Below are 26987 nucleotides of genomic sequence, written 5' to 3'. Positions count from 1 at the left end.
AGCTTTTTACGGAAAAAGAATCTAGAAGCCGATTGCCAAAATCTTGCTTACTGCAAAAAATAAGAAGACTTTGAACGTTGTTATCATTGAAGAAACAACTAGAAAACAACTGAACTCAAATAATTTGAAGAATTCTAAGAGGCGTTGAATTTGAGTATTCAAAAATTTAAATTTAGGACAACAAACTTTCAGATCTCAATCAATAGCAGAAATTTGTAGGAAGCAAATATTAGATAACTAAGGCCGACAACAGCTCGGCAAAATCTTTTTGGAAAAAATTACATGTACTGTCCACATAGTATTCACGAAAGCCATAAATGTAATGAAATCAAGGTGTAACATACAATTCGCAAACTAAACAGAGCTTGATAGAAAGCCGAAAAATCTTTATATCGATGTTATAGCGTAATATTAATGTTTTATGACTACACAAACAATTAGATTATCAAAATGAATGAGTAAAGTTTCAAAAAATTTGCCCAGACGATAACATGCAAAACTAGCATCGAAAAAAAAACTTAACATTCGATAAAACAGAAAAACCACAGCAAAGATATCCTTCATGCCAAAATATAATCAAATTTTTTTTTAAATTGAGCCTCCTTTCCCGCCAGGGAGACTCAATCATCAAATGACGCAATAGGGGGCCACTGAATCGGTAAAAAACCGAAAAAAAAGAGAAAAAAACCGAACAAAGCAATGAAATTATAACAAACCGAGTGGGTAAAAATACAAATAAGGCGAAAAATTCGAATCGGTCAGATTTTTAAAAGGCTAAAACACTTAGGAACACTACAGTGAAAATTGTTAACAGCAAAAAGAAACGATTCTTAGATCTGGAAACTCAGCCTAAGGAGACAAATAAGAGAAAAAAACAGGTCCTGATTAGACTCGAAATAAAGACCATTGCCGTCTCAGGCGTATTCGTTACCTCCAGGCTAAGTGTGCAACAGACAATAAGAAATTTGAATTCATTATGAACCAAGGTATCAACAGGAGTCGATGAATCCTGTGAACCAAGTTAATTACGAGAAAAAGTCTAGTACCCGATTGCAATACCCTTGCTTTTCTCAAAACTCATTTGCATAAGTCTCAAAATTATTCTTTGTGAATTCTGACTGGTTGAAGTTTGAGCCAACAATTAGACCGGTTGTTTGTTTTCTTTTCAAACTGGAATTTTTGCCCTCGAAACAACGCGAGTTGAGTTCAAAATGCCATAAAATCCAAGCTGAAACCGTTTAGTCGAGAAAAAACTATTTAAATAAAATTATTTAAAAATTGACTCGGTGAAAAGACAAGTTACAAACAATTTTCAACATGAGTAAAAAACACCAAAAAAGAAATCAAATTAAAATCCATTTTTAACAAAAAAGTGGAAAAAACAGAACTAAATAGAACACATTTTTAGACGCCGTGAGTCTCACGCCCTGTCGACTCGGGCACGGACGGTTAAATACAGCAAAATACTATTCACATAAGCAGCTATATATGCTAACAAAATGCCAATACGATGCAACAAAAGTGGTACCAAATACCAATAGAACCAAAGCATAAAGCCAAATTACTAATTTCAAAATTTCAAGAGATATATTGAGTAAGAAAATTTTTGAAATCGAGTTTTCTGATTGTTATGCTCAGAAAAAAACTAATTCTTTTAGGTTCAATTGATGAACTAAAAATGCATCAAATGGGTTAACTCACAACTAATCGAAGGTCAAAGCACATGCTATCAGAAAGACGTAGGTTCGGCCACCAAAAGAGGCACCAATACTTGCGATTTAGGTTTTAAAAAAGATTAGTCGTACTATTACACTACGCTCAAAAAATTAGTCGTACTATTACACTACGCTCAACCGACAGACAAAAAATTTGTCTGTCGGTTGACGAAAGTATAGTCTCGTATATGACTTAAATTTAGTCTTGCAAATTAAGTTGTTAACGGAGGAAAAGATGGATGATTACATCTGATCAGTAATAAAAAGCAGTTTTATTTAGTGATCTGCTAATTTGATTCTGGCATGTGATGTACGAGTGAGCTCAAACAGGTCCCAATATTCACAGCACCTAAATTAAACACGTTAAGAATAAATAAGTTAAGAATAAAAACAGCAAGAAACTCAAGAACTATCAACACAGAGGCGAAGTTGACCTTCGCACCACTTGCGATTAAACACAAACTTATATATATGTCGAAAAAATGGAAATCATTGAAAAAACTAGTTCTATCAAAACTTAAATTGTCGCATGTCTCGATATGATTTCATTCTAGGCTAAAACGCCAGAAATTGAAAATGAAATTGGCAACGGAAAAAAATTGAGCATAAAAATTTCATGAAAAAGTTTTAATTTTAAGTCCTACTTGAGACTAGAATGAACAGCACTTGCACTTTCAACTACAAAGGATGTTGTTTACAGCACAAGAAAACAAAAATCAGTGATATGGCAACTAAGCCGACAATCTTTGAGCAGACACCTGTTGAGCCGAAAAACAAATTGATTTAAAAGAAACAATTCCAAGTCCACCTCTCTGAATCTACAGGGAACAACAATTGCACTTGCACTGAAAATTTCTAACAACACCAACAAGATTTGTGATGTGGCAACTCAGCCGACAAAAACTTGGTAGAAAAACCAAAGTCCAACAATTCATTTTTTACCAATTTTTTTTTCAATTGCATATATACAGAAAAAAACGAGGCGGGCCGAGAGTCGAGCTCCAGAACGTACGGTACAAAGGCAAAGGCGTTAATTCGGTTAAATGAAAAGTTACAAGCTTTCTACATGAGTAAAAAAGCAAATCAAATTAAAATCCATTTTTAACGGAAAAGCGGAAGAAAACAGTACCAAATAAAAAAAATTCATTTAAAAACGGGAAATGAACCGATGGAAACTAGGCCGAGAACCACGAATCCGAAAAAATCAACATGTTATCGATGAAATCATTTCAAAATAAACAAACACCAGAAACGGACTACACCTATTTACCACCTAAATGAAGTTTGTTTTAGTTGAATTTTCAAGAAAGTGAGCATGTCTGAAATTTACATTCCTAAACATTTGACTATTATGTGCCTTAAGTTATTTACGGAAAAATAGTCTAGTAGCCGAGTGCAATACCCTTGCTTATTGCAAGGAAAAAGAGGACGTTGAACGTTGTTACATTGAAGAAACAACTAGAAAAAACGAAAATCCAGTTTTTTATGTTTAACAAATTCAAACGTTTCAATGAGTTCTAAGAGGCGTTGAATTTGAGCATTCAAAAATTTAAATTTAGGACAAAAAATTTTCAGATCTCATAAAAACAATATCGAAAATTTGAATGAAGCAAATATTAGATAAATAAGGCCAACAGCGATTAGCTCGGCAAAATTTCATGGGAAAAAATTTTATGTACTGCCCACGAAAGCCATAAATGTACTGGATTCAAGGTGTTACATACAATTCTCGAACTAAACCGCGAGCTTGATAGAAAGCCGAAAAATCATTATATCGATGTTAAAGCGTAGTTGTAATGATTTATCATTACACAACAATTATATTATCGAAATGCATGAGTATAAATTCAAAAATCTTGCCCAGATGACAGAATGCAAAATTAGCATCGGAAAAAAACTTATCAAGCGGTAAAACAGAAAATACCACAGCAAAGAAATCCTTCATGCCAAAATATATTCGAAAAAATTTTATCATCAAACGACGCAATAAGGGGCCACTGAGTTGGTAAAAAACCGAAAAAAAAAGAGAAAAAACATATACAAAAAATGAAAATATAATAAACCGAGTGAGTAAAATACAACCAAGGCAAAAAAAACCGAATCAGGCAGAATTTCTAAAGGCTAAGACACTTAGGAACACTACAGGGAAAATTTTTTACAGCTAAAAGAAACTAGTCTTAGATCTGGAAACTCAGCTTAAGGAGACATATTAAACGAGAAAAGAAAAAAAAACAGGTTCTGGTCAGACTCGAAATAAAGACCATTGCCGTCTCAGGCGTATTCGTTACCTCCAGGCTAAGTGTGCAAGATACAAAAAAAGTTTGAATTCATTATGAACCAAGGTATCACCAGGAGCCGATGAACCCTGTGAACCAAGTTAATTACCAGAAAAAAAACTAGTACCGATTGCAATACCCTTGCTTATCGCAATGGTAAAATTCAATTGCATAAGTCTCAAAATTATTCTTTGTGAATTCTGACTGGTTGAACTTTGAGCCAACAATTAAACCAGTTGTTTGTTTATTTTCGAACAGGAGTTTTTGCCCTCGAAACAACGCGAGTTGAGTTCATAATGCCATAAAACAAAAGCTGAAACCGTTTAGTCGAGAAGAAAACGATTTAAATAAAGTTATTAAAAATCAGACCTGGTAAAAAGACAATGTACAGACTTTCAACAAGAGTAAAAAAAACAAATTAAAACCCACTTTAACCAAAAAAGCGGAAAAAAACAGTACCAAATAAAATTACTTTCATTTAAAAAACGGACAACTAACCGATGGAAACTGGAAACTAGGCCGAGAACCACGAATCCGAAAAAAATCATTATGATATCAAGAAAATCATTTCAAATCAAACTAACACCAGAAAAGGACTACACCTAATTACCACCTAATGAAGGTTGTTTTAGTTGAAATTTCAAGAAATGAGCATGTCTGAAATTTACAATCCTACCCATTTAACCATTATGTGCCTCAAGCTTTTTACGGAAAAAAGAATCTAGTAGCCGATTGCCAAACTCTTGCTTACTGCAATAAATAAGAAGACTTTGAACGTTGTTATCATTGAAAAAACAACTAGAAAACAACAGAAAATCCAGTTTTTTGTTTAACAAACTCAAATGTTTTGCAGAATTCTAAGAGGCGTTGAATTTGAGTATTCAAAAATTTAAATTTACGACAACAAACTTTCAGATCTCATAAACAATAGCGGAAATTTGTAAGAAGCAAATATTAGATAACTAAGGCCGACAGCAGCTCGGCAAAATCTTATTGGAAAATATTACATGTACTGTCCACATAGTATTCACGAAAGCCATAAATGTAATGAAATCAAGGTGTAACATACAATTCGCAAACTAAACAGAGAGCTTGATAGAAAGCCGAAAAATCGTTATATCGATGTTGAATCGTAATATTGATGTTTTATCACTATGGAAATTTTAGATTATCAAAATGAATGAGCCCAGTTTCAAAAGACTTGCCCAGACGATAGAATGCAAAATTAGAATCGGAACAAAACCTACCAATCGGTAAAACAGAGAAAACGACAACAGAAAATCCACAAAAATTTTTCAATTTGTACCTGAGTCTACATTCCCTTCAGGTAGACTCAATCATCAAACGACGCAATAAAAGGCCACTGAGTCAGTAAAAAACCGAAAATAAAGAGAAAAAGAATAAAAAAATAAATTATAACAAACCGACTAGTAAAAAATAATCAAAACAAAAAGCTCGAATTGGGCACATTTTCGAAAGGGTAAAACACTTAAGAACATACAGTGAAAAATCTTTACGGCAAAAAGTAACGATTACTAGGTCTGGCAACTAAGCCTAAAGTGAACATGTCTGAAATTGAGCATTTGTGAAATTTACCTTACTACACATTTGACCATTCTGTGCCTTGAGTTATTTTCGGGAAAACAAACTAGCAGCCGATTGCAACACCCTGGCTTATTGATTTGAAAAAATTACATGTACTGCCCATATAGTATCCACGAAAGCCATAAATGTACTGAATTCAAGGTGTTATATACATTTTGCGAAATAAACCGAGAGCTTGATAGAAAGCCGAAAAATCATTATATCGATGTTAAATCGTAATATTGATGTTTTATCACTATGGAAATTTTAGATTATCAAAATGAATGAGCCCAGTTTCAAAAGACTTGCCCAGACGATAGAATGCAAAATTAGAATCGGAACAAAACCTACCAATCGGTAAAACAGAGAAAACGACAACAGAAAATCTTCAAAATTTTTTCAATTTGTACATGAGTCTACGTCCCCTTCAGGTAGACTCAATCATCAAACGACGCAATATAAGGCCACTGAGTCAGTAAAAAACCGAAAATAAAGAGAAAAAGAACAAAAAAAGAAATTATAACAAACCGACTAGGTAAATAAATAACCAAAACAAAAAGCTCGAATTGGGCACATTTTCGAAAGGGTAAAACACTTAAGAACATTACAGTGAAAAATCTTTACGGCAAAAAGTAACGATTCCTAGGTCTGGCAACTAAGCCTAAAGTGAACATGTCTGAAATTGAGCATTTGTGAAATTTACCTTACTACACATTTGACCATTCTGTGCCTTGAGTTATTTTCGGAAAAACAAACTGGTAGCCGATTGCAACACCCTGGCTTATTGATTTGAAAAAAATTACATGTACTGCCCATATAGTTAGTATCCACGAAAGCCATAAATGTACTGAATTCAAGGTGTTATATACATTTTGCGAAATAAACCGAGAGCTTGATAGAAAGCCGAAAAATCATTATATCGATGTTAAATCGTAATATTGATGTTTTATCACTATGGAAATTTTAGATTATCAGGAAGAATGAGGATAGTTTCAAAAAACTTGCCCAGACGTTAGAATGCAAAATTAGCATCGGAACAAACCTTACCAAGGGGTAAAACAGAAAATACCCCAGCAGAGAACAACTCCACGCCAAAAATTATTTCATTTTTTTTAATTAAATGAGTATTCCTTCCCGTCAGGGAGACTCAATCATTAAACGACGCAATAAGGGGCCACTGTGTCGGTAGAAAATTGAAAATAAAGCAAAAATTGATCAAAAAATTGAAATTATAATAAACCGCGTGGGTAAGAATACAACCAAAGCAAAAGGTTCCAATCGGGTAGATTTTTGAGAGGTTAAAACACTTAAGAATACTGCAGTGAAAAATGTTTACAGCAAAAAGAAACAATTCCTAGATCTGGCAACTAAGGTTAAGGAGAAAAATTTTAAGAGACAAAACAAATAATAGGCCGAAAACTTTTTGACCGGAATACTAACCGTTTGAAAAAAAATAAGTTCCTGGTCACACTCGAACTTAGGGCCCCGTTGCCGTCTCAGGCGTATTCATTAACTACAGGCTAAGTGTGCAAGAAACAGTAAAAAATGAACCAAGGTATAGTCGGGAGTCGATGAGTCCTGCGAACTAAAATAATTACGGGAAAAAGTCTAGTAACCGATTGCAAAACCCTTGCTTATTGCAAGGGTAAAATTCAATTGCAAAAGTCTCAAAATTTTTTCAATATGAATTCTGACTGGTTGAAATTTGAGTCAACAATTAAACCAGTTGTTTGTTCATTTTCAAACAAGAATTTTTGCCCTCGAAACAACGCGAGTTAAGTTCATAATGCCATAAAAAAGCCGAAACCGTTTAGTTGAGACAAAAACTATATAAATAAAATTATAAAAAATCAGACTCAGACGTATCAGGGTAAAAAGAAAATGTACAGACTTTCAACACAAGTAAAAAACAACAAATCAAATTAAAATCCATTTTAAACAAAAAAGCGGAATAAAACAGTACCAAATAAAATTAATTTCAATTAAAAAACGAGAAACTAACCGATGGAAACAGGAAACTAGGCCGAAAACCACGAATCCGAAAATAATCAACATGATAACAGAAAATAATTTCAAATCAAACTAACACCAGAAATGGATTACACCTTTTTACCACCTAATGAAGGTTGTTTTAGTTGAATTTTCAAGAAAGTGAGCATGTCTGAAATTTACATTCCTACCCATATAACCATTCTGTACCTTAAGTTATTTACGGAAAAAGAGTCTAGTAGCCGATTGCAACACCCTGGCTTATTGCAAGGAACAAAACTTACCAAGCGGTAAAACAAAAAATACCCCAGCAGAGAAATCCTTCACGCCGAAAATTATTCTAATTTTTTTTAAAAAGAGTCTCCCTTCACGTCAGGGAGACTCAATCATCAAGCGACGCAATAAGGGGCCACTGAAACGGTAAAAACCTGAAAATAAAGAGAAAAAAGTGAACAAAAATTTAAAATTATAACAAACCGCGTGGGTAAGAATACAACCAAGGTAAAAAACCCAATTGGTTAGATTTTTAACAGGCTAAAAGACTTAGCAACACTGCAGTGAAAACTGTTTACAGCAAAAAGAAACAATTCTTAGATCTGTCAATTAAGCCTAAGGAGAAAAATAATAATAGACAAAATAATAGGCCGAAAATTTTTTGACCGAAATACTAACAGTTTGAAAAAAAAACAGGTCCTGGTCAGACTCGAACTTAGGACCGTTGCCGTCTCAGCCGTATTCGTTAACTACAGGCTAAGTGTGCAAGAAGCAGTAAAAAAAAAATTGAAATCATTATGAACCAAGGTATAGTCGGGAGTCGATGAGTCCTGTGAACCAAAATAATTACGGGAAAACGTCTAGTACCCGATTGCAATACCTTTGCTTATCGCAAGGGTAAAATTCAACTGCATAAGTCTCAAAACTTTTTCTATATGAATTTTGACTGGTTGAAGTTTGAGCCAACAATTAGAACAGTTGTTTGTTTGTTGTTCAAAGAGTATAAAAGTAAGCGGTCGAATAGTGAGCGCCGCAGTCGACCTATCTATTGCAAGCTTGCCAAAAGAGGGTTGGACTCTATACAAAAATTTGATCCGGTTACCGCCGCAAAGCTCACCGGCGACCCCAAATGCAGTCGGCTTTAGTGCTATTTGACTAAGTGAATAGCTTGGGGACTTATCCAACTGCTTTGTTATTTTGACACCTTTGGAAGTGATATTTCATTTCGCGATTCTTTACCTATGAATACGCCACAATGCCCAAGTCTGCTTTTTTCTTCGGCAAATTGAGAACTACAGTATCATGTTGCTCTAACATACATTTCTTTTTTTTAAGATAAGCGAAAACTCGACAAAAAAGCTGCCTTAGAAAAAAGACTAGTTACAAACTTTCAACATGAATAAAAAAAACAAATCAAATAAAAAACGATTTTCAACAAAAAAGCGAGAGAAAAACAGTACTAAATAAAATAAATCTAATTTACAATTTAATTTAAAAAACGGGAAACAAACCGATGGAAACTGGAAACTAGGCCGAGAACCACGAATCCGAAAAAAATCAACATGATATCAAGAAAATCATTTCAAATCAAACTAACACCAGAAAAGGACTACACCTAATTACCACCTAATGAAGGTTGTTTTAGTTGAAATTTCAAGAAATGAGCATGTCTGAAATTTACAATTCTACCCATTTAACCATTATGTGCCTCAAGCTTTTTACGGAAAAAAGAATCTAGTAGCCGATTGCCAAACTCTTGCTTACTGCAATAAATAAGAAGACTTTGAACGTTGTTATCATTGAAAAAACAACTAGAAAACAACAGAAAATCCAGTTTTTTGTTTAACAAACCCAAATGTTTTGAAGAATTCTAAGAGGCGTTGAATTTGAGTATTCAAAAATTTAAATTTACGACAACAAACTTTCAGATCTCATAAACAATAGCGGAAATTTGTAAGAAGCAAATATTAGATAACTAAGGCCGACAGCAGCTCGGCAAAATCTTATTGGAAAAAATTACATGTACTGTCCACATAGTATTCACGAAAGCCATAAATGTAATGAAATCAAGGTGTAACATACAATTCGCAAATTAAACAGAGAGTTTGATAGAAAGCCGAAAAATCGTTATATCGATGTTGAATCGTAATATTGATGTTTTATCACTATGGAAATTTTAGATTATCAAAATGAATGAGCCCAGTTTCAAAAGACTTGCCCAGACGATAGAATGCAAAATTAGAATCGGAACAAAACCTACCAATCGGTAAAACAGAGAAAACGACAACAGAAAATCTTCAAAAATTTTTCAATTTGTACATGAGTCTACGTCCCCTTCAGGTAGACTCAATCATCAAACGACGCAATAAAAGGCCACTGAGTCAGTAAAAAACCGAGAATAAAGAGAAAAAGAACAAAAAAATAAATTATAACAAACCGACTAGGTAAAAAAATAATCAAAACAAAAAGCTCGAATTGGGCACATTTTCGAAAGGGTAAAACACTTAAGAACATTACAGTGAAAAATCTTTACGGCAAAAAGTAACGATTCCTAGGTCTGGCAACTAAGCCTAAAGTGAACATGTCTGAAATTGAGCAATTGTGAAATTTACCTTACTACACATTTGACCATTCTGTGCCTTGAGTTATTTTCGGAAAAACAAACTTGCAGCCGATTGCAACACCCTGGCTAATTGATTTGAAAAAATTACATGTACTGCCCATATAGTTAGTATCCACGAAAGCCATAAATGTACTGAATTAGGGTGTTATATACATTTTGCGAAATAAACCGAGAGCTTGATAGAAAGCCGAAAAATCATTATATCGATGTTACATCGTAATATTGATGTTTTATCACTATGGAAATTTTAGATTATCAGGAAGAATGAGGATAGTTTCAAAAAACTTGCCCAGACGTTAGAATGCAAAATTAGCATCGGAACAAACCTTACCAAGGGGTAAAACAGAAAATACCCCAGCAGAGAACAACTCCACGCCAAAAATTATTTCATTTTTTTTTATTAAATGAGTATTCCTTCCCGTCAGGGAGACTCAATCATTAAACGACGCAATAAGGGGCCACTGTGTCGGTAGAAAATTGAAAATAAAGCAAAAATTGATCAAAGAATTGAAATTATAATAAACCGCGTGGGTAAGAATACAACCAAAGCAAAAGGTTCCAATCGGGTAGATTTTTGAGAGGTTAAAACACTTAAGAATACTGCAGTGAAAAATGTTTACAGCAAAAAGAAACAATTCCTAGATCTGGCAACTAAGGTTAAGGAGAAAAATTTTAAGAGACAAAACAAATAATAGGCCGAAAACTTTTTGACCGGAATACTAACCGTTTGAAAAAAAATAAGTTCCTGGTCACACTCGAACTTAGGGCCCCGTTGCCGTCTCAGGCGTATTCATTAACTACAGGCTAAGTGTGCAAGAAACAGTAAAAAATGAACCAAGGTATAGTCGGGAGTCGATGAGTCCTGCGAACTAAAATAATTACGGGAAAAAGTCTAGTAACCGATTGCAAAACCCTTGCTTATTGCAAGGGTAAAATTCAATTGCAAAAGTCTCAAAATTTTTTCTATATGAATTCTGACTGGTTGAAATTTGAGTCAACAATTAAACCAGTTGTTTGTTCATTTTCAAACAAGAATTTTTGCCCTCGAAACAACGCGAGTTAAGTTCATAATGCCATAAAAAAGCCGAAACCGTTTAGTTGAGAAAAAAACTATATAAATAAAATTATAAAAAATCAGACTCAGACGTATCAGGGTAAAAAGAAAATGTACAGACTTTCAGCACAAGTAAAAAACAACAAATCAAATTAAAATCCATTTTAAACAAAAAAGCGGAATAAAACAGTACCAAATAAAATTAATTTCAATTAAAAAACGAGAAACTAACCGATGGAAACAGGAAACTAGGCCGAAAACCACGAATCCGAAAATAATCAACATGATAACAGAAAATAATTTCAAATCAAACTAACACCAGAAATGGATTACACCTTTTTACCACCTAATGAAGGTTGTTTTAGTTGAATTTTCAAGAAAGTGAGCATGTCTGAAATTTACATTCCTACCCATATAACCATTCTGTACCTTAAGTTATTTACGGAAAAAGAGTCTAGTAGCCGATTGCAACACCCTGGCTTATTGCAAGGAAAAAAACTTACCAAGCGGTAAAACAAAAAATACCCCAGCAGAGAAATCCTTCACGCCGAAAATTATTCTAATTTTTTTTAAAAAGAGTCTCCCTTCACGTCAGGGAGACTCAATCATCAAGCGACGCAATAAGGGGCCACTGAAACGGTAAAAACCTGAAAATAAAGAGAAAAAAAGTGAACAAAAATTTAAAATTATAACAAACCGCGTGGGTAAGAATACAACCAAGGCAAAAAACCCAATCGGTCCGATTTTTAACAGGCTAAAACACTTAGCAACACTGCAGTGAAAATTGTTTACAGCAAAAAGAAACAATTCTTAGATCTGGCAACTAAGCCTAAGGAGAAAAATAATAATAGACAAAATAATAGGCCGAAAATTTTTTGACCGAAATACTAACCGTTTGAAAAAAAACAGGTCCTGGTCAGACTCGAACTTAGGACCGTTGCCGTCTCAGCCGTATTCGTTAACTACAGGCTAAGTGTGCAAGAAGCAGTAAAAAAATTGAAATCATTATGAACCAAGGTATAGTCGGGAGTCGATGAGTCCTGTGAACCAAAATAATTACGGGAAAACGTCTAGTACCCGATTGCAATACCTTTGCTTATCGCAAGGGTAAAATTCAACTGCATAAGTCTCAAAACTTTTTCTATATGAATTCTGACTGGTTGAAGTTTGAGCCAACAATTAGAACAGTTGTTTGTTTGTTGTTCAAAGAGTATAAAAGTAAGCGGTCGAATAGTGAGCGCCGCAGTCGACCTATCTATTGCAAGCTTGCCAAAAGAGGGTTGGACTCTATACAAAAATTTGATCCGGTTACCGCCGCAAAGCTCACCGGCGACCCCAAATGCAGTCGGCTTTAGTGCTATTTGACTAAATGAATAGCTTGGGGACTTATCCAACTGCTTTGATATTTTGACACCTTTGGAAGTGATATTTCATTTCGCGATTCGTTACCTATGAATACGCCACGATGCCCAAGTCTGCTTTTTTCTTCGGCAAATTGAGAACTACAGTATCATGTTGCTCTAACATACATTTCTTTTTTTTAAGATAAGCGAAAACTCGACAAAAAAAGCTGCCTTAGAAAAAAGACTAGTTACAAACTTTCAACATGAATAAAAAAAACAAATCAAATAAAAAATTTTCAACAAAAAAGCGGGAAAAAAACAGTACAAAATAAAATAAATCTAATTTACAATTTAATTTAAAAAACGGGAAACAAACCGATGGAAACTGGAAACCAAGCCGAGAACAACGAATCTGAAAAAAAAAATCAGCATGTTATTAAGAAAATCATTTCAAATCAAACTAACACCAGAAATGGACTATCTAAATGAAGGCTATCTATATTTACTATCTAAATGAAGGCTGTTTCAGTTGAATTTTCAAGAAAGTGAGCATGTCTAAAATTGAGAATGTCTGAAATTTACCTTTCTACACCTTTAACCAGTCTGTGCCTTAAGGCATTTACGGAAAAATAGTCTAGTAGCCGATTGCAATACCGTTGTTTTTGAAAAAGAAGAGTTTGAACGTTGTTCTCATTGAAGAAACAACTAGAAAAAAAAAGAACATCCAGTTTCTTATTTTTAACAAACACAAATGTTTTAATGACTTCTAAGAGGCGTTGAATTTGAGCATTCAAAAATTTAAGTTTGGTACCTAAAAACTTTCGGATGTCATCGACAAAATCGGAAGATTGTAGGAGCAAATATTAGATAAATACGGACGACAGCCAATTAGCTGAAAATCATAAAAATTGTTCGGTAAAATCTGATTGGAAAAAATTACATGTACTGCCAATATACTATCCACGCAAGACTTAAATGAACTGAAATCAAGGTGTAACATACAATTCGCAAACTAAACAGAGAGCTTGATAGAAAGCCGAAAAATCGTTATATCGATGTTAAATCGTAATATTGATGTTTTATCACTATGGAAATTTTAGATTATCAAAATGAATGAGCCCAGTTTCAAAAGACTTGCCCAGACGATAGAATGCAAAATTAGAATCGGAACAAAACCTACCAATCGGTAAAACAGAGAAAACGACAACAGAAAATTTTTCAATTTGTACATGAGTCTACGTCCCCTTCAGATAGACTCAATCATCAAACGACGCAATAAAAGGCCACTGAGTCAGTAAAAAACCGAAAATAAAGAGAAAAAGAACAAAAAAAGAAATTATAACAAACCGACTAGGTAAAAAAATAACCAAAACAAAAAGCTCAAATTGGGCACATTTTCGAAAGGGAAAAACACTTAAGAACATTACAGTGAACAATCTTTACGGCAAAAAGTAACGATTCCTAGGTCTGGCAACTAAGCCTAAAGTGAACATGTCTGAAATTGAGCATTTGTGAAATTTACCTTACTACACATTTGACCATTCTGTACCTTGAGTTATTTACGGAAAAAGAGTCTAGTAGCCGATTGCAACACCCTGGCTTATTGCAAGGAACAAAACTTACCAAGCGGTAAAACAAAAAATACCCCAGCAGAGAAATCCTTCACGCCGAAAATTATTCTAATTTTTTTTAAAAAGAGTCTCCCTTCACGTCAGGGAGATTCAATCATCAAGCGACGCAATAAGGGGCCACTGAAACGGTAAAAAACTGAATATAAAGAGAAAAAAAGTGAACAAAAAATTAAAATTATAACAAACCGCGTGGGTAAGAATACAACCAAGGCAACAACCCCAATCGGTCAGATTTTTAACAGGCTAAAACACTTAGCAACACTGCAGTGAAAATTGTTTACAGCAAAAACAAACAATTCTTAGATCTGGCAACTAAGCCTAAGGAGAAAAATAATAATAGACAAAATAATAGGCCGAAATTTTTTTGACCGAAATACTAACCGTTTGAAAAAAAAACAGGTCCTGGTCAGACTCGAACTTAGGACCGTTGCCGTCTCAGCCGTATTCGTTAACTACAGGCTAAGTGTGCAAGAAGCAGTAAAAAAATTGAAATCATTATGAACCAAGGTATAGTCGGGAGTCGATGAGTCCTGTGAACCAAAATAATTACGGGAAAACGTCTAGTACCCGATTGCAATACCTTTGCTTATCGCAAGGGTAAAATTCAACTGCATAAGTCTCAAAACTTTTTCTATATGAATTTTGACTGGTTGAAGTTTGAGCCAACAATTAGAACAGTTGTTTGTTTGTTGTTCAAAGAGTATAAAAGTAAGCGGTCGAATAGTGAGCGCCGCAGTCGACCTATCTATTGCAAGCTTGCCAAAAGAGGGTTGGACTCTATACAAAAATTTGATCCGGTTACCGCCGCAAAGCTCACCGGCGACCCCAAATGCAGTCGGCTTTAGTGCTATTTGACTAAGTGAATAGCTTGGGGACTTATCCAACTGCTTTGATATTTTGACACCTTTGGAAGTGATATTTCATTTCGCGATTCGTTACCTATGAATACGCCACGATGCCCAAGTCTGCTTTTTCTTCGGCAAATTGAGAACTACAGTATCATGTTGCTCTAAGATACATTTCTTTTTTTTAAGATAGGCGAAAACTCGACAAAAAAAGCTGCCTTAGAAAAAACACTAGTTACAAACTTTCAACATGAATAAAAAAAAACAAATCAAATAAAAAATCATTTTCAACAAAAAAGCGAGAAAAAAACAGTACTAAATAAAATAAATCTTATTTACAATTTAACTTAAAAAACGGGAAACAAACCGATGGAAACTGGAAACCAAGAACAACGAATCTGAAAAAAAATCAGCATGTTATTAAGAAAATCATTTCAAATCAAACTAACACCAGAAATGGACTACACCTATTTACTATCTAAATGAAGGCTGTTTTAGTTGAATTTTCAAGAAAGTGAGCATGTCTAAAATTGAGAATGTCTGAAATTTACCTTTCTACACATTTAACCAGTCTGTGCCTTAAGGCATTTACGGAAAAATAGTCTAGTAGCCGATTGCAATACCGTTGTTTTTGAAAAAGAAGAGTTTGAACGTTGTTCTCATTGAAGAAACAACTAGAAAAAAAAGAACATCCAGTTTTTTATGTTTAACAAACACAAATGTTTTAATGAGTTCTAAGAGGCGTTGAATTTGAGCATTCAAAAATTTAAGTTTGGTACCTAAAAACTTTCGGATGTCATCGACAAAATCGGAAGATTGTAGGAGCAAATATTAGATAAATACGGACGACAGCCAATTAGCTGAAAATCATAAAAATTGTTCGGTAAAATCTGGCTGGAAAAAATTACATGTACTGCCAATAAACTATCCACGCAAGACTGAAATGTACTGAAATCAATGTGTTATATACATTTTGCGAAGTAAACCGAGAGCTTGATAGAAAGCCGCAAAATCATTATGTCGATGTTAAAGCGTAATATTGATGTATTATCACTATACAAACATTTATATTATCAAAAAGAATGAGGATAGTATCAAAAAACTTGTGCAGACATTAGAATGCAAAATTAGCATCGGAACAAAACTTACCAAGCGGTAAAACAGAAAATAACCCAGCAAAGAAAACCTCCACGCCAAAAATTATTTCAATTTTTTTGTATTAAATGAGTCTCCCTTCCCGTCAGGGAGACTCAATCATCAAACGACGCAATAAGAGGCCACTGTGTCGGTAGAAAACTGCAAATAAAGGGAAAACTGATCAAAAAATTGAAATTATAACAAACCGCGTGGGAAGAACACAACCAAGGCAAAAACTTCCAATCGGTCAGGTTTTTAAAAGGCTAAAACACTTAAGAAACACTGCAGTGAAAATTGTTTACAGCAAAAAGAAACGATTCTTAGATCTGGCAACTAAGCCTATGGAGAAAAATAAGACAAAACAAAAGGGTACAAACAATAGGCCGAAAACTTTTTGACCGGAATACTAGCCATTTGAAAGAAAAAAAAACAGGTCCTCGTCAGACTCGAACTATGAACCGTTGCCGTCTCAGGCGTATTCGTTTTCCTCCAGGCTAAGTGTGCAAGAAACAGTAAAAAAACTGAATTCACTATGAACCAAGGTATAAGCTGAAACCGTTTAGTCGAGAAAAAAAAACGATTTAAATAAAACTATTTAAAAATTGACTCGGTGAAAAGACATGTTACACACAACTTTCAACATGAGTTAAAAAAAAGTAAGCGGCCGAATAGTGAGCACCGCAGTCGCGCCTACCTATTGCAAGCTTGCCGACAGAGGGTAGGACTCTATACAACAATTAGATCCGTTTACCGCCGCAAAGCTCACCGGCGACCTTGAATGCAGTCGGCTTTAGTGGTCTTTGACTAATTGAATAGCTCGGGGATTTATCCATCTGCTTTCCTATTTTGACACCTTTGGAACTGATATTTCATTTCGTGACCTATGAATACGCCACGAGGCCCAAGTCTGCTTTTTTCTTCGGCAAATTGAGAACTACAGTATCATGTTGCTCTAACATACATTTCTTTTTTTTTTAATTAGCGAAAATTCGACAAGAAAAAGCCGCCTTATAAAGTGAAATAATGACAATAGAAATAAGTCTCGAATCGAATTAGTATAACTTTGGCGCGCATCGGATTCTTAACTGCGACCTCGATATTTGAATCACCACGTCCTGCTCTCTCGGCCACGAACGCTTAACAACCGATAATCACAAGTCACGAGTAAAGCAGCTACATATGCTAATAAATTGCCAAAGCCATGACACAAAAATGGAACCAAAAATAAATAGTCAATTTGACATGTAATAATTTGGAAAATGGCAAACTGAAAGCATCCATGCTAAATTTGCATGTAATAAATTCAAAAGCTTAAAGCCTAATTATGTATAAAATGAACATTTCGAGAATACTGCGAGAATTATTGAGTTGGCAAACTTCTAAAATCGAGTTTCTATTTTTTACTGATATTTGAAGCAAATAGCTTTTTTCGTTTCATTTGAACAGTGAGAAAAGCCTCAATTGTGTTAACTTGTTACCAAAAGAATGTCAAAGCACATGGTATGAAAATGCTGTAAAGGTGCCCCAAAAGTGGCACCAATACTCGCGACTTAGCTTAGGAAAAAAGAATAGTCGTATTATTACTACACTCACTTAAGTTCCCAACTATAAACAAAAAAGACTAAATGCTGTAATAAAGATTGTTTCCTTCTAATTGGGTGCATTGCGTCTGCTTTGTTTGCTTTACTGTCTCTCATATTTGTCAAAAAAGATCACTGTAGGATCAGACCCTTATCCTTGTCTTTCACCGAAAAACGAAATGACAAGAGTGATAACCACTGAGGCAAAGCTGCACTTCTCGAACAATAGCCAAAAATGGCAACAACAAGGCGCTTCAAAATGAGAACAAAGCCAACTGACAGCTGAAAAGAAAAATGAACGCAAAGAAACCAAAAAAAACTTTCGAATTTCGAAAAAAAAACAGATGGCCTTAAACCTGTTTGATTTTCTTGAACATTTACCATTGACAATTTTTCCTGAAATTAACCCAATTTGAGAACACTAGATCAATACGTATAGATTTTATTTCGCTGGGAAGTCTGATAATTGAACTCCACATGCAAAGTTATGTTGTTCAAAACTAACGCTGTTCAATAGTGGAGTTTGCCTTCCTTTTAACAATGGAAATGCACTGAACTGAAAAAGAAATCACAAGTGAAACCGCGAAAAATCAAAAACAAGCGTAAACAAATTCTAAAACTTTTTCCTGAAAAAAAATTCACTAAGACCTACTACATAAACATCATTTCTACGTACATCACTCTTAAACATACAAAAAAGTGGCAAATAAGATAAATAATTAATCGACTGCATCATTTAAACCTCTTCTACTTGATTGCACTAACTGTCTAGAAGCGATATAGATTTTCCACATCTAATAATAATATCATGCTCTCTTTAAAAAAAGCGGACACAAGAAGGTAACAATACTCAAGCAATGAAATTCAGCACCAAAAAGAAGCACATATTTCAGTAGTACTAGAAGCCCGCTTCCAACAATCAATAGGCTCGCAAAAAAAATTAGCTGTTAATCTGATCAAGCTATTCAAGCAAAAAAAACTTTGAACAATTTCAAGTTAAGCCAAATCGTAAAACGGTTTGAAAACCTTTAGCTTTCATAGAACGAATCGGTTCTCGAAAAAGTGAAGTTTTTCTAAGCAAGCTATTCAAGCTATGAAACTTTGAAATAATTCAAAATGTTTCATGAAACAAATCGAATGGCGCAAATTAAGGTTTTTATATGGAAGCTATTCAAATGATAAAAACATTGAAATATTTCAAGTTGTTTCATAGAGCGAATCAATTCGCAAAAAAGAAAAGTTTTTGTGTGCAAGCTATTGAAGCAAGGAAACGTTGAAAAAATACATGTAATTTCATAGAGCAAATCAGTTGGCAAAAAACTTGGGTTTTTCTTAGAAAGCTGTTCAAGCTATCAAATGAAATATTTCGAGTAACTCCATAGAGCAAACAGGTTCGCAAAAAAAATTTCGAGTTACTCCATAGAGCGAACAGGTTCGCAAAAAATTCATGTTTAAAACATTTCCAAATTTTGAAAATTTCCAAGTTATTGCACAGACTGATTTGGTTCACAAAAAGTATCAGTTTTTCGAAGCAAAGAATTGAGCTACGAAACTTTCAATAGTTCAAGTTAATTCACGAAGTGAACCGGATGGCAAACTGTTTTTCTGTTGAAGCCTTTCAAGTGATTTCCAGGTTTTTTCTTAATTTTTTAATTAATTTTTTTTTCGCGACAATTTACCATTGACAATTTTTCCTGAAATTAACCCAATTTGAGAACACTGGATCAATACGTATAGATTTTATTTCGCTGGGAAGTCTGATAATTGAACTCCACGTGCAAAATTATGTTGTTCAAAACTAACGCTGTTCAATAGTGGAGTTTGCCTTCCTTTTAACAATGGAAATGCACTGATCTGAAAAAGAAATCACAAGGCAAACCGCGAAAAATCAAAAACAAGCGTAAACAAATTCTAAAACTTTTTCCTGAAAAAAAGTCACTAAGACCAACTACATAAACGTCATTTCTACGTACATCACTCTTAAACATACAAAAAAGTGGCAAATAAGATAAATAATTAATCGACTGCATCATTTAAACCTCTTCTACTTGACTGCACTAACTGTCTAGAAGCGATATAGATTTTCCACATCTAATAATAATATCATGCTCTCTTAAAAAAAAGCGGACAAAAGAAGGTAACAATACTCAAGCAATGAAATTCAGCACCAAAAAAGAGCACATATTTCAGTAGTACTAGAAGCCCGCCTCCAACAATCAATAGGCTCGCAAAAAAATTAGCTGTTAATCTGATCAAGCTATCCAAGCAAAGAAACTTTGAACAATTTCAAGTTAAGCCAAATCGTAAAACGGTTTGAAAACCTTTAGCTTTCATAGAACGAATCGGTTCTCGAAAAAGTGAAGTTTTTCTAAGCAAGCTATTCAAGCTATGAAACTTTGAAATAACTCAAAATGTTTCATGAAACAAATCGCATGGCGCAAATTAAGGTTTTTATATGGAAGCTATTCAAATGATAAAACATTGAAATATTTCAAGTTGTTTCATAGAGCGAATCAATTCGCAAAAAAAGAAAAGTTTTTCTGTGCAAGCTATTGAAGCAAGCAAACGTTGAAAAAATACATGTAATTTCATAGAGCAAATCAGTTGGCAAAAAACTTGGGTTTTTCTTAGAAAGCTGTTCAAGCTATCAAATGAAATATTTCGAGCAACTCCATAGAGCAAACAGGTTCGCAAAAAAAATTTCGAGTTACTCCATAGAGCGAACAGGTTCGCAAAAAATTCATGTTTAAAACATTTCCAAATTTTGAAAATTTCCAAGTTATTGCACAGACTGATTGGGTTCACAAAAAGTATCAGTTTTTTGAAGCAAAGAATTGAGCTACGAAACTTTCAATAGTTCAAGTTAATTCACGAAGTGAACCGGATGGCAAACTGTTTTTCTGTTGAAGCCTTTCAAGTGATTTCCAGGTTTTTTCTTGGTTTTTTAATTAATTTTTTTTGCGCGAGCTAATGGAGCAAGGAAATTCAAAAAAATCCAAGCTATTTCTATGAGTGAATCTTTTTTGCCAAGGCAAGTTTTATCCAACTTAGACTGAATTTTTTTTTGTCCAATGTAAGCAATTCAAGCTACGAAACTTTGGAGATAATTCAGGATAGTTAATGAAACAAATCGGTTCACGAAGAACTTGTTTAAGCAAATTATTCGAAACTTTAATAACTACGACACTTTGAAAACTTTCCGAGTTAATTCATAGACTGACTCGGGTCGCAAAAAAATTAAGTTTTTCTAGGCAAGCTAACGGAGCTATGAGCTTTGAAATACTTCAAACTATTCCATAAACCGAATCAGTACAAGAAAAGCTTAAAAGTTTTCGAAGCAAGCCAATCAAGCTAATAAAAAATGAACTCTTTCAAGTTATTTCGAAGTTTTTCTACGCAAAGTTTTAAAGCTTTGAAACATTGAAATGTTTCAAGATACTTCAAAGACTGAATCAGTTCGCAAAAGCTTCAAGTTGTTCGAAGTAAGCTATTCAAGATATGAAACTTTGAAATACTGCAAGTTACTTCGTGGATTTCCTCAGTTCGCGAAAAGTTAAAAATTTTCAAAGCATGCTTTTAAAGCTAAGAAAATTTGAACTATTACAAGTTTATTCATAGACTGAATCGGTTCGCTAAAAGCTCCAAGTTTTCTATGAAGCTATATGAGCTATGTTCATTTTCAGGGTATTTCGTAGAATGAATCGGTTTGCGAAAAGCTTTTAAGTTTTTCGAAGCAAGCTTCTCAAGCTATGAAACTTTGAAATATTTCCAATTATTTTATAGACCGAAACGGTTCGCACAAAGTTTCAGTTTGCCTAAGCAAACTTTTAAAGCTATGAAACTTTGAATTATTTCCATTTATTTCATAGAACGAATCGATTCGCAAAAAAACTCTTTCTTAGCATGGAGGTTGCTGTTTTCAAGTGATTCGTTCCAGACTGAACTTTTGACAGTCCCAGTTCCAGACGGAAATGAAATGAAATTTTGGAGAAAAATTAGGCAGGTACTTCGAGTTCACCTTCCTCAGATGGTTGCTCTGAATGCTTCTTAAACGTTACGCTCGATAGCCGTTTAAACATTGTCTCATAATAATTCTTAAGCATTGTGTTCAATTAAGCATTGCGTCCATAGCGCATTCCGACTTTCATTTAATTCATAGGAAGACCAAATTTGCATAGAGACCATAATTTGATATCTATCGTCCGTAAAATAAAACATAAAATAGACTGACCCCTCTTTGTATTCTGAGTGCTCTGATGTCGTCTATTGTTCTGATAGACTCTCTCGGAACTTCGACTTCTCCTTCATGTAATCCATTTCCAAGTTGTGTTCCGTTCATCGCAAATTGTTCAAACCATTATCTGAAGAAAATTTTTCGACTACTCAAGTAGGTTTTACAACTTTCAAATGGCCAACAAAAGGAATCAAAGACTTCAAAGGAATCAAACACAAAAGATCTCTGGTTATCAATCAATTAAGTAAATATACACATATTTATTTGAATTCGACTGTTTTTGATAGCATTGATTTGTGTTTGAATAGTGTTCAGCAAATTTCACAACTTCAGATAATTGGACTTAAGCTCTATATCAAACACTAAATACGTTATACTTGGCGCAAATGCACAAACCAATGGTTTGATATAAAAGGAAACCCAAAATACCATTTCCCAAGTCTAACTAAAATATTACAAAATTTAACCTGACAGAACATCTTTAACTTTGTCCAAATATCTCGAGGCTTTAGACTGCTGGAACTCGCCGTATTTTTCATTTTCTGCAGCAAACTCAAGAACTTGTTTGAGTTCATCGAAATTGAAGCCACTATTTGCTCTGAGTAAAACTTGACAGTGATCATCGTAACCATCGCCCATTGCATCTTTTAGAAATGAAATTTCGTGTGTTATCAAATCTAAATCTGATTTAAGTAAAGTAAAGACGTGATGAATATTATATGCATTGAACCAATTATGGTTAATTGATACGGTAATACCTCTGTTGCAAACTTGATGGAACCACGTACTTGGAACAAAAATTGCTTCTCCGGGCCCTTGCTCTACTTGAATAGCATTTTTCATCAGGTGACTATGTTTTCTGATATCATTGGGAGGGTTCATCTTTTCTGCTTCACTTAGGTGTTCAGATGACAAGAAAAGCCAAGTTTTATGACCAGTTATGTTTACTGACCAACTGTATGAACAAAACACATCGACATGAAAAGGTGTCCAAGTATCTGCTCCACCGCAATAGAGAAATCGATAGTCTTGCTTTCCTTGATCGATCAGGCAATCGTTTAACCAATCACATGAGAAAAATTCGGGTAAATCAAACACATCAGCAGTTGATTTCACAGCTTCACAAAAATGCCAATCTTTAAGGTACTTAGTTGAAACTCCCGCTTTGAGTTCATTTAAAAATTGCGACATCTTCGTAGTAATCTTGGTTGAATCATATGGCCCATGATCATCGCAAATAGTGACAGGCACTTCAATGTCGCCAAAATAAGCCAGCATTCTACTAGTTTCGAACTCGCCATCGTCAAACCAATCACGAAAGCAAGCCCAGTTTTCAGATATCCATCTTCCAAATTTACACAGAGTATTTTGTTTCAAAACCATTTCTTCGAAATCTTGCCGAGGAATATTAGCGTCGAAATAACAAAGCGCCATTTCAATTTTGCATATCGAAACGAAAAAAAAACTGCTTTCTATAAAGATTGATATATCAAATTTAAGACTTTTTTGAACAAAATTTTTCAAGTGGAATTCGAATGTTTTACAGTTACGTTTCGCTTAACCTTCATATTGAAAGCTGGGCTCGTTATAATTAGCCTAGAGACATATATACAAATGTTCTTTCCAAACTTTAAATAATATTTTCATTAAAGATCTTCCGAAAAACAATCGAAGTTCGAACAAAACAAAAAAAATGAACACTTAAATTGCCAAATGAAATTTGAAACCATTTGTCTTCATATAAATTTGAATTGCTTTCAAGAGACTTCCAAAACAACGAAAAATATTTCAGCATATTTTAAAATTTGCCTCATAACTCAAACAGAAGTGAGCCTAAACTGTGCACCAATGGAAATATAAAATTCTGTGCTATGTAAAATTCGCAAACTTAAGCAAAAATTAAGAAACAGGAGATGAAAATCAAAGCTTAAGCTAAAAAAAGACCATGGCTGATTCCCTAGTCCATGCCTCATTTTCTATTGAAAATACGAAGAAAACCATTTAGCAAGGAAGATCACTAAACACAGAAGAAAAGCGGAGCTTCGCACCACTTGCGATACAACACAAACATAAAAACAAACATATTAAAACGAAAAATTTTGAAAAATACTAGGTCATGTAAACTTTTATGTCTCGATAGAAGTTCAATCCAGGCAAACATGCCAGACGCTTGAATTTTATATCAGCAACAACGGAACAAAATTTACAAAAAGAAACAAAGCCGACAATCTTTGAGCAGACTCACGTTGAGCAGAAAAAAAACATGATTTTATAAAAGTTTAGAGTCCCACCTTAAACAAGAATGGTTAATACTTGCAACTACAATGAAAATTGTTTACAGCACAAGAAAAATCAGTGATGTGACAACTAAGCCAACAATCTTTGAGCTGAAACCACTTGAACCAAAAAAAATGATTTTTGATTTTTTAAAAATATTTCAAGTCCCCCTTGAAACTAGAACGAACAGCACTTGCAACTACAATGAAAATTGCTTGCAGCAAAAAACTCAGTGACGTGGCAACTAAGCCGACAATCCTTCAGCAGACACCAACTGAACTGAATAAAAAGATTTAATGGAAATTTTTTTATTAGGTTTCTAAAAAAATATTTCAAGTACCCCCCCCCCCCGGAAATTAAACTGAACAACACTTGCAACTACAATGAAAGTTGTCTACAGCACAAGCAAATTCCGTTGTGGCAATTTTGCCGACAAAACGTGAGCACACAACCGCAACCAGTCAATTTTTCCTGATTTTTTTTTATTTCCTTGATATTGAAAAAAACAAGGTCCGGTCACGACTCGAACCCGACTTTAGGGTACAAATGCAAGTGTTTTACCTCCAGTCCAAGGGGGAAGCAAACTGAAAGATGTTAAGGAGAAGAGAAGAAGAGAAACGAAAAAAGCCAGCAAATGATTCAACTGAGTTGGTTAAACTAGTTGCTAACTAGAAAAAAGTCTATATTCCAGTTTGATAACGCTTGCGTACGGCAAGCGTAAACACTAATCCGTTCGATTGATTTCTTTCCTGGTTTGATAAAATTGCACCAAACTCAAAAAAAAAACGATTCAAAATGTCAAATATTGGTTAATTCACGAGTTCTTCGTGGATTACTAACTAAAATCGGTCGAATCAACATGGAGATGCGCCTACAATTTTTTTTTCCATTGAACTCTTCATCTCAGATCCGAGAGTGTGGGTAGTTATCAAAATAATGTCAAAACTTGGAAACTCTCTTAAACTGAAACTTTTTCAGCTAAAAAGGGCGTAGCGGTTCATGCAGTGAAGATTCCCATGACAAATTCTTTCGATTAAACCCTTAATCTCAGATTTGGCAGGATTGTTTTCGAGAAAATGGAAAATCCAAAAAGGGGTCGAAAATTTTTGAAGGCCATAAAATGTGGGATTAAATAAAGAAACTAGCAGATAATACAGGCACACCCGAGGGTAAGCAATCTTTTTGTTGGTATTTTTTTTCGAAAACCGGTTAGAGTAGTTTGGGAAGAAAAAACTTTTGCGATAAGTGAAAAAAATATCAAAAGCATATCGAAACAAATAAAAACCAAATCCCATGAAATTTCATGTCAACTCTTCGTAATAAATAGGAACAAAAAAACCTGATACAAAACAAACGAAATCACAAATTGCTACCGAATAGCCAATTTCTCTGAAAGTAGCACAGAATGTTCCAAAATTTCATTAAAGAAAACTAAAAAAATTTCTTTTTCTTTTATAGATTCAACTTTTCTGCCTGGTGTGATGACAGAACTTATCAAACACGTATACAAGTTGCTAATTAGGCATAATCAGCAAAAAGTGTCTCAAAAAACAATCAATAAATGAAAAACAAGAAAAATCTCGACGCAGGAAATTTTTTTCAAAGTCTTGTTTATGCCGTACGATGCTACACATCTCGACTCATTTCAATGATTATCTAAGAAACCTGATTTAGCGTGATAACGCTTAAAAAATGAGGAAAAAAACTCGCGAATACAAAGTTGAATTGAACTAAAGAAAACTCAAACATAGAGGCGAAGCAGAGCTTTGTACCAATTGCGATACAGAACAAAGCAACCGCTAGGTCGCATGAGCATACAAAGAAAAACTTCAAAAAATCCGAAGTCTATAAAATTGAAGAAAACGAGGAATCAAAAAACACACTAAGACACTGAAGACAAAATTGGCAAAATAATTATCAAAACTCCAGAGAAGCCAAAAATATCTGAGCAGACCCTTCAAGCCGAAAAGATTACACCAAAATTCTAAAAACTGATAAAATGTTAAAGCGCCAACCCCCTCAGAATACACACGCGCATAAATACTTCTTTAAGTCACCAAACGACACGATAGGACGCAAATAAGCCAATTGATAAATCAAATTTTTTAAATCAAGGCAAAATAATAAAAATTTACAAAAGACAAAAAAAACTAAAGAAAAGTTGTTGAAGCCCATCCACTTCAAAACACACTCAAACAAAAATTTGTTGCTCAATAAACGAGGCATTATAGAACCACTGAGCCGATATAATACATGCCGAAGCTTAATAAACCGAGAAAAATGAAGAAAAATTAACAAAAAAAAGAAACAAGTTGTTAAAATTAAAACCAACTTACAAAGCAAATTTCGAAATAGATGGATATTGAAAAAGCTAACAAGCCCAAAATAGGTTTTGCAATTTACAACAGAGACCAGGAGATGGATGATTCTAGGAGACTAGTGATGTGAACAAAATTAATAGAGAAAATAATCTCCCCTGTGTAACAGTCGCCTACTTCGGTCACATATGAGGTTAAAGAAAAAGAGGCCCTAAAACCATTGGCTCAAGAGTCAGGGACACTATCTCTTGAGTTTTTCTACCTCGAACAGTCGGAGCCAATTCGGTTCGCTTGCGACATGAGACTAAAAACACGTTAGAGCTTAAAGGCCACTAACAAAATAACCCCCCCCCCACTCTAAAAATTAAGAACGTCCCCATTATTAGG

The 26987-nt window shown here is 34.2% G+C and overlaps 2 protein-coding genes across 2 annotated transcripts in view; both read right to left on the bottom strand.

Moving 5' to 3' along the window:
• The window catches only part of LOC134839252 (testin-like), a 262139-nt gene that overhangs the window by 11975 nt on the left and 223177 nt on the right, over positions 1 to 26987 (bottom strand). Inside the window, exon 2 of the mRNA XM_063854747.1 lies at positions 22003 to 22134. Coding sequence (XP_063710817.1) covers positions 22003 to 22110 — 108 coding nt within the window. The 5' untranslated portion in view covers positions 22111 to 22134. The remainder of the gene's footprint in view (positions 1 to 22002; positions 22135 to 26987) is intronic.
• LOC134839253 (2-oxoglutarate and iron-dependent oxygenase JMJD4-like) lies at positions 22159 to 23466 on the bottom strand. The gene has a single exon (XM_063854748.1). The coding sequence runs from the start codon at positions 23437 to 23439 to the stop codon at positions 22468 to 22470; it is 972 nt and encodes a 323-aa protein (XP_063710818.1). The 5' UTR covers positions 23440 to 23466; the 3' UTR covers positions 22159 to 22467.

The sequence above is a fragment of the Symsagittifera roscoffensis genome, chromosome 2, assembly GCF_963678635.1.
Source record: "Symsagittifera roscoffensis chromosome 2, txSymRosc1.1, whole genome shotgun sequence".
Taxonomy (NCBI): Eukaryota; Metazoa; Xenacoelomorpha; order Acoela; family Convolutidae; genus Symsagittifera; species Symsagittifera roscoffensis.
This window is presented reverse-complemented; position numbering and strand designations above follow the sequence as displayed.

Coding starts and splice junctions, on each gene's coding strand:
- LOC134839253 (XM_063854748.1), bottom strand. CDS start 23,439: ATGGCGCTTTGTTATTTCGACGCTAATATTCCTCGGCAAGATTTCGAA.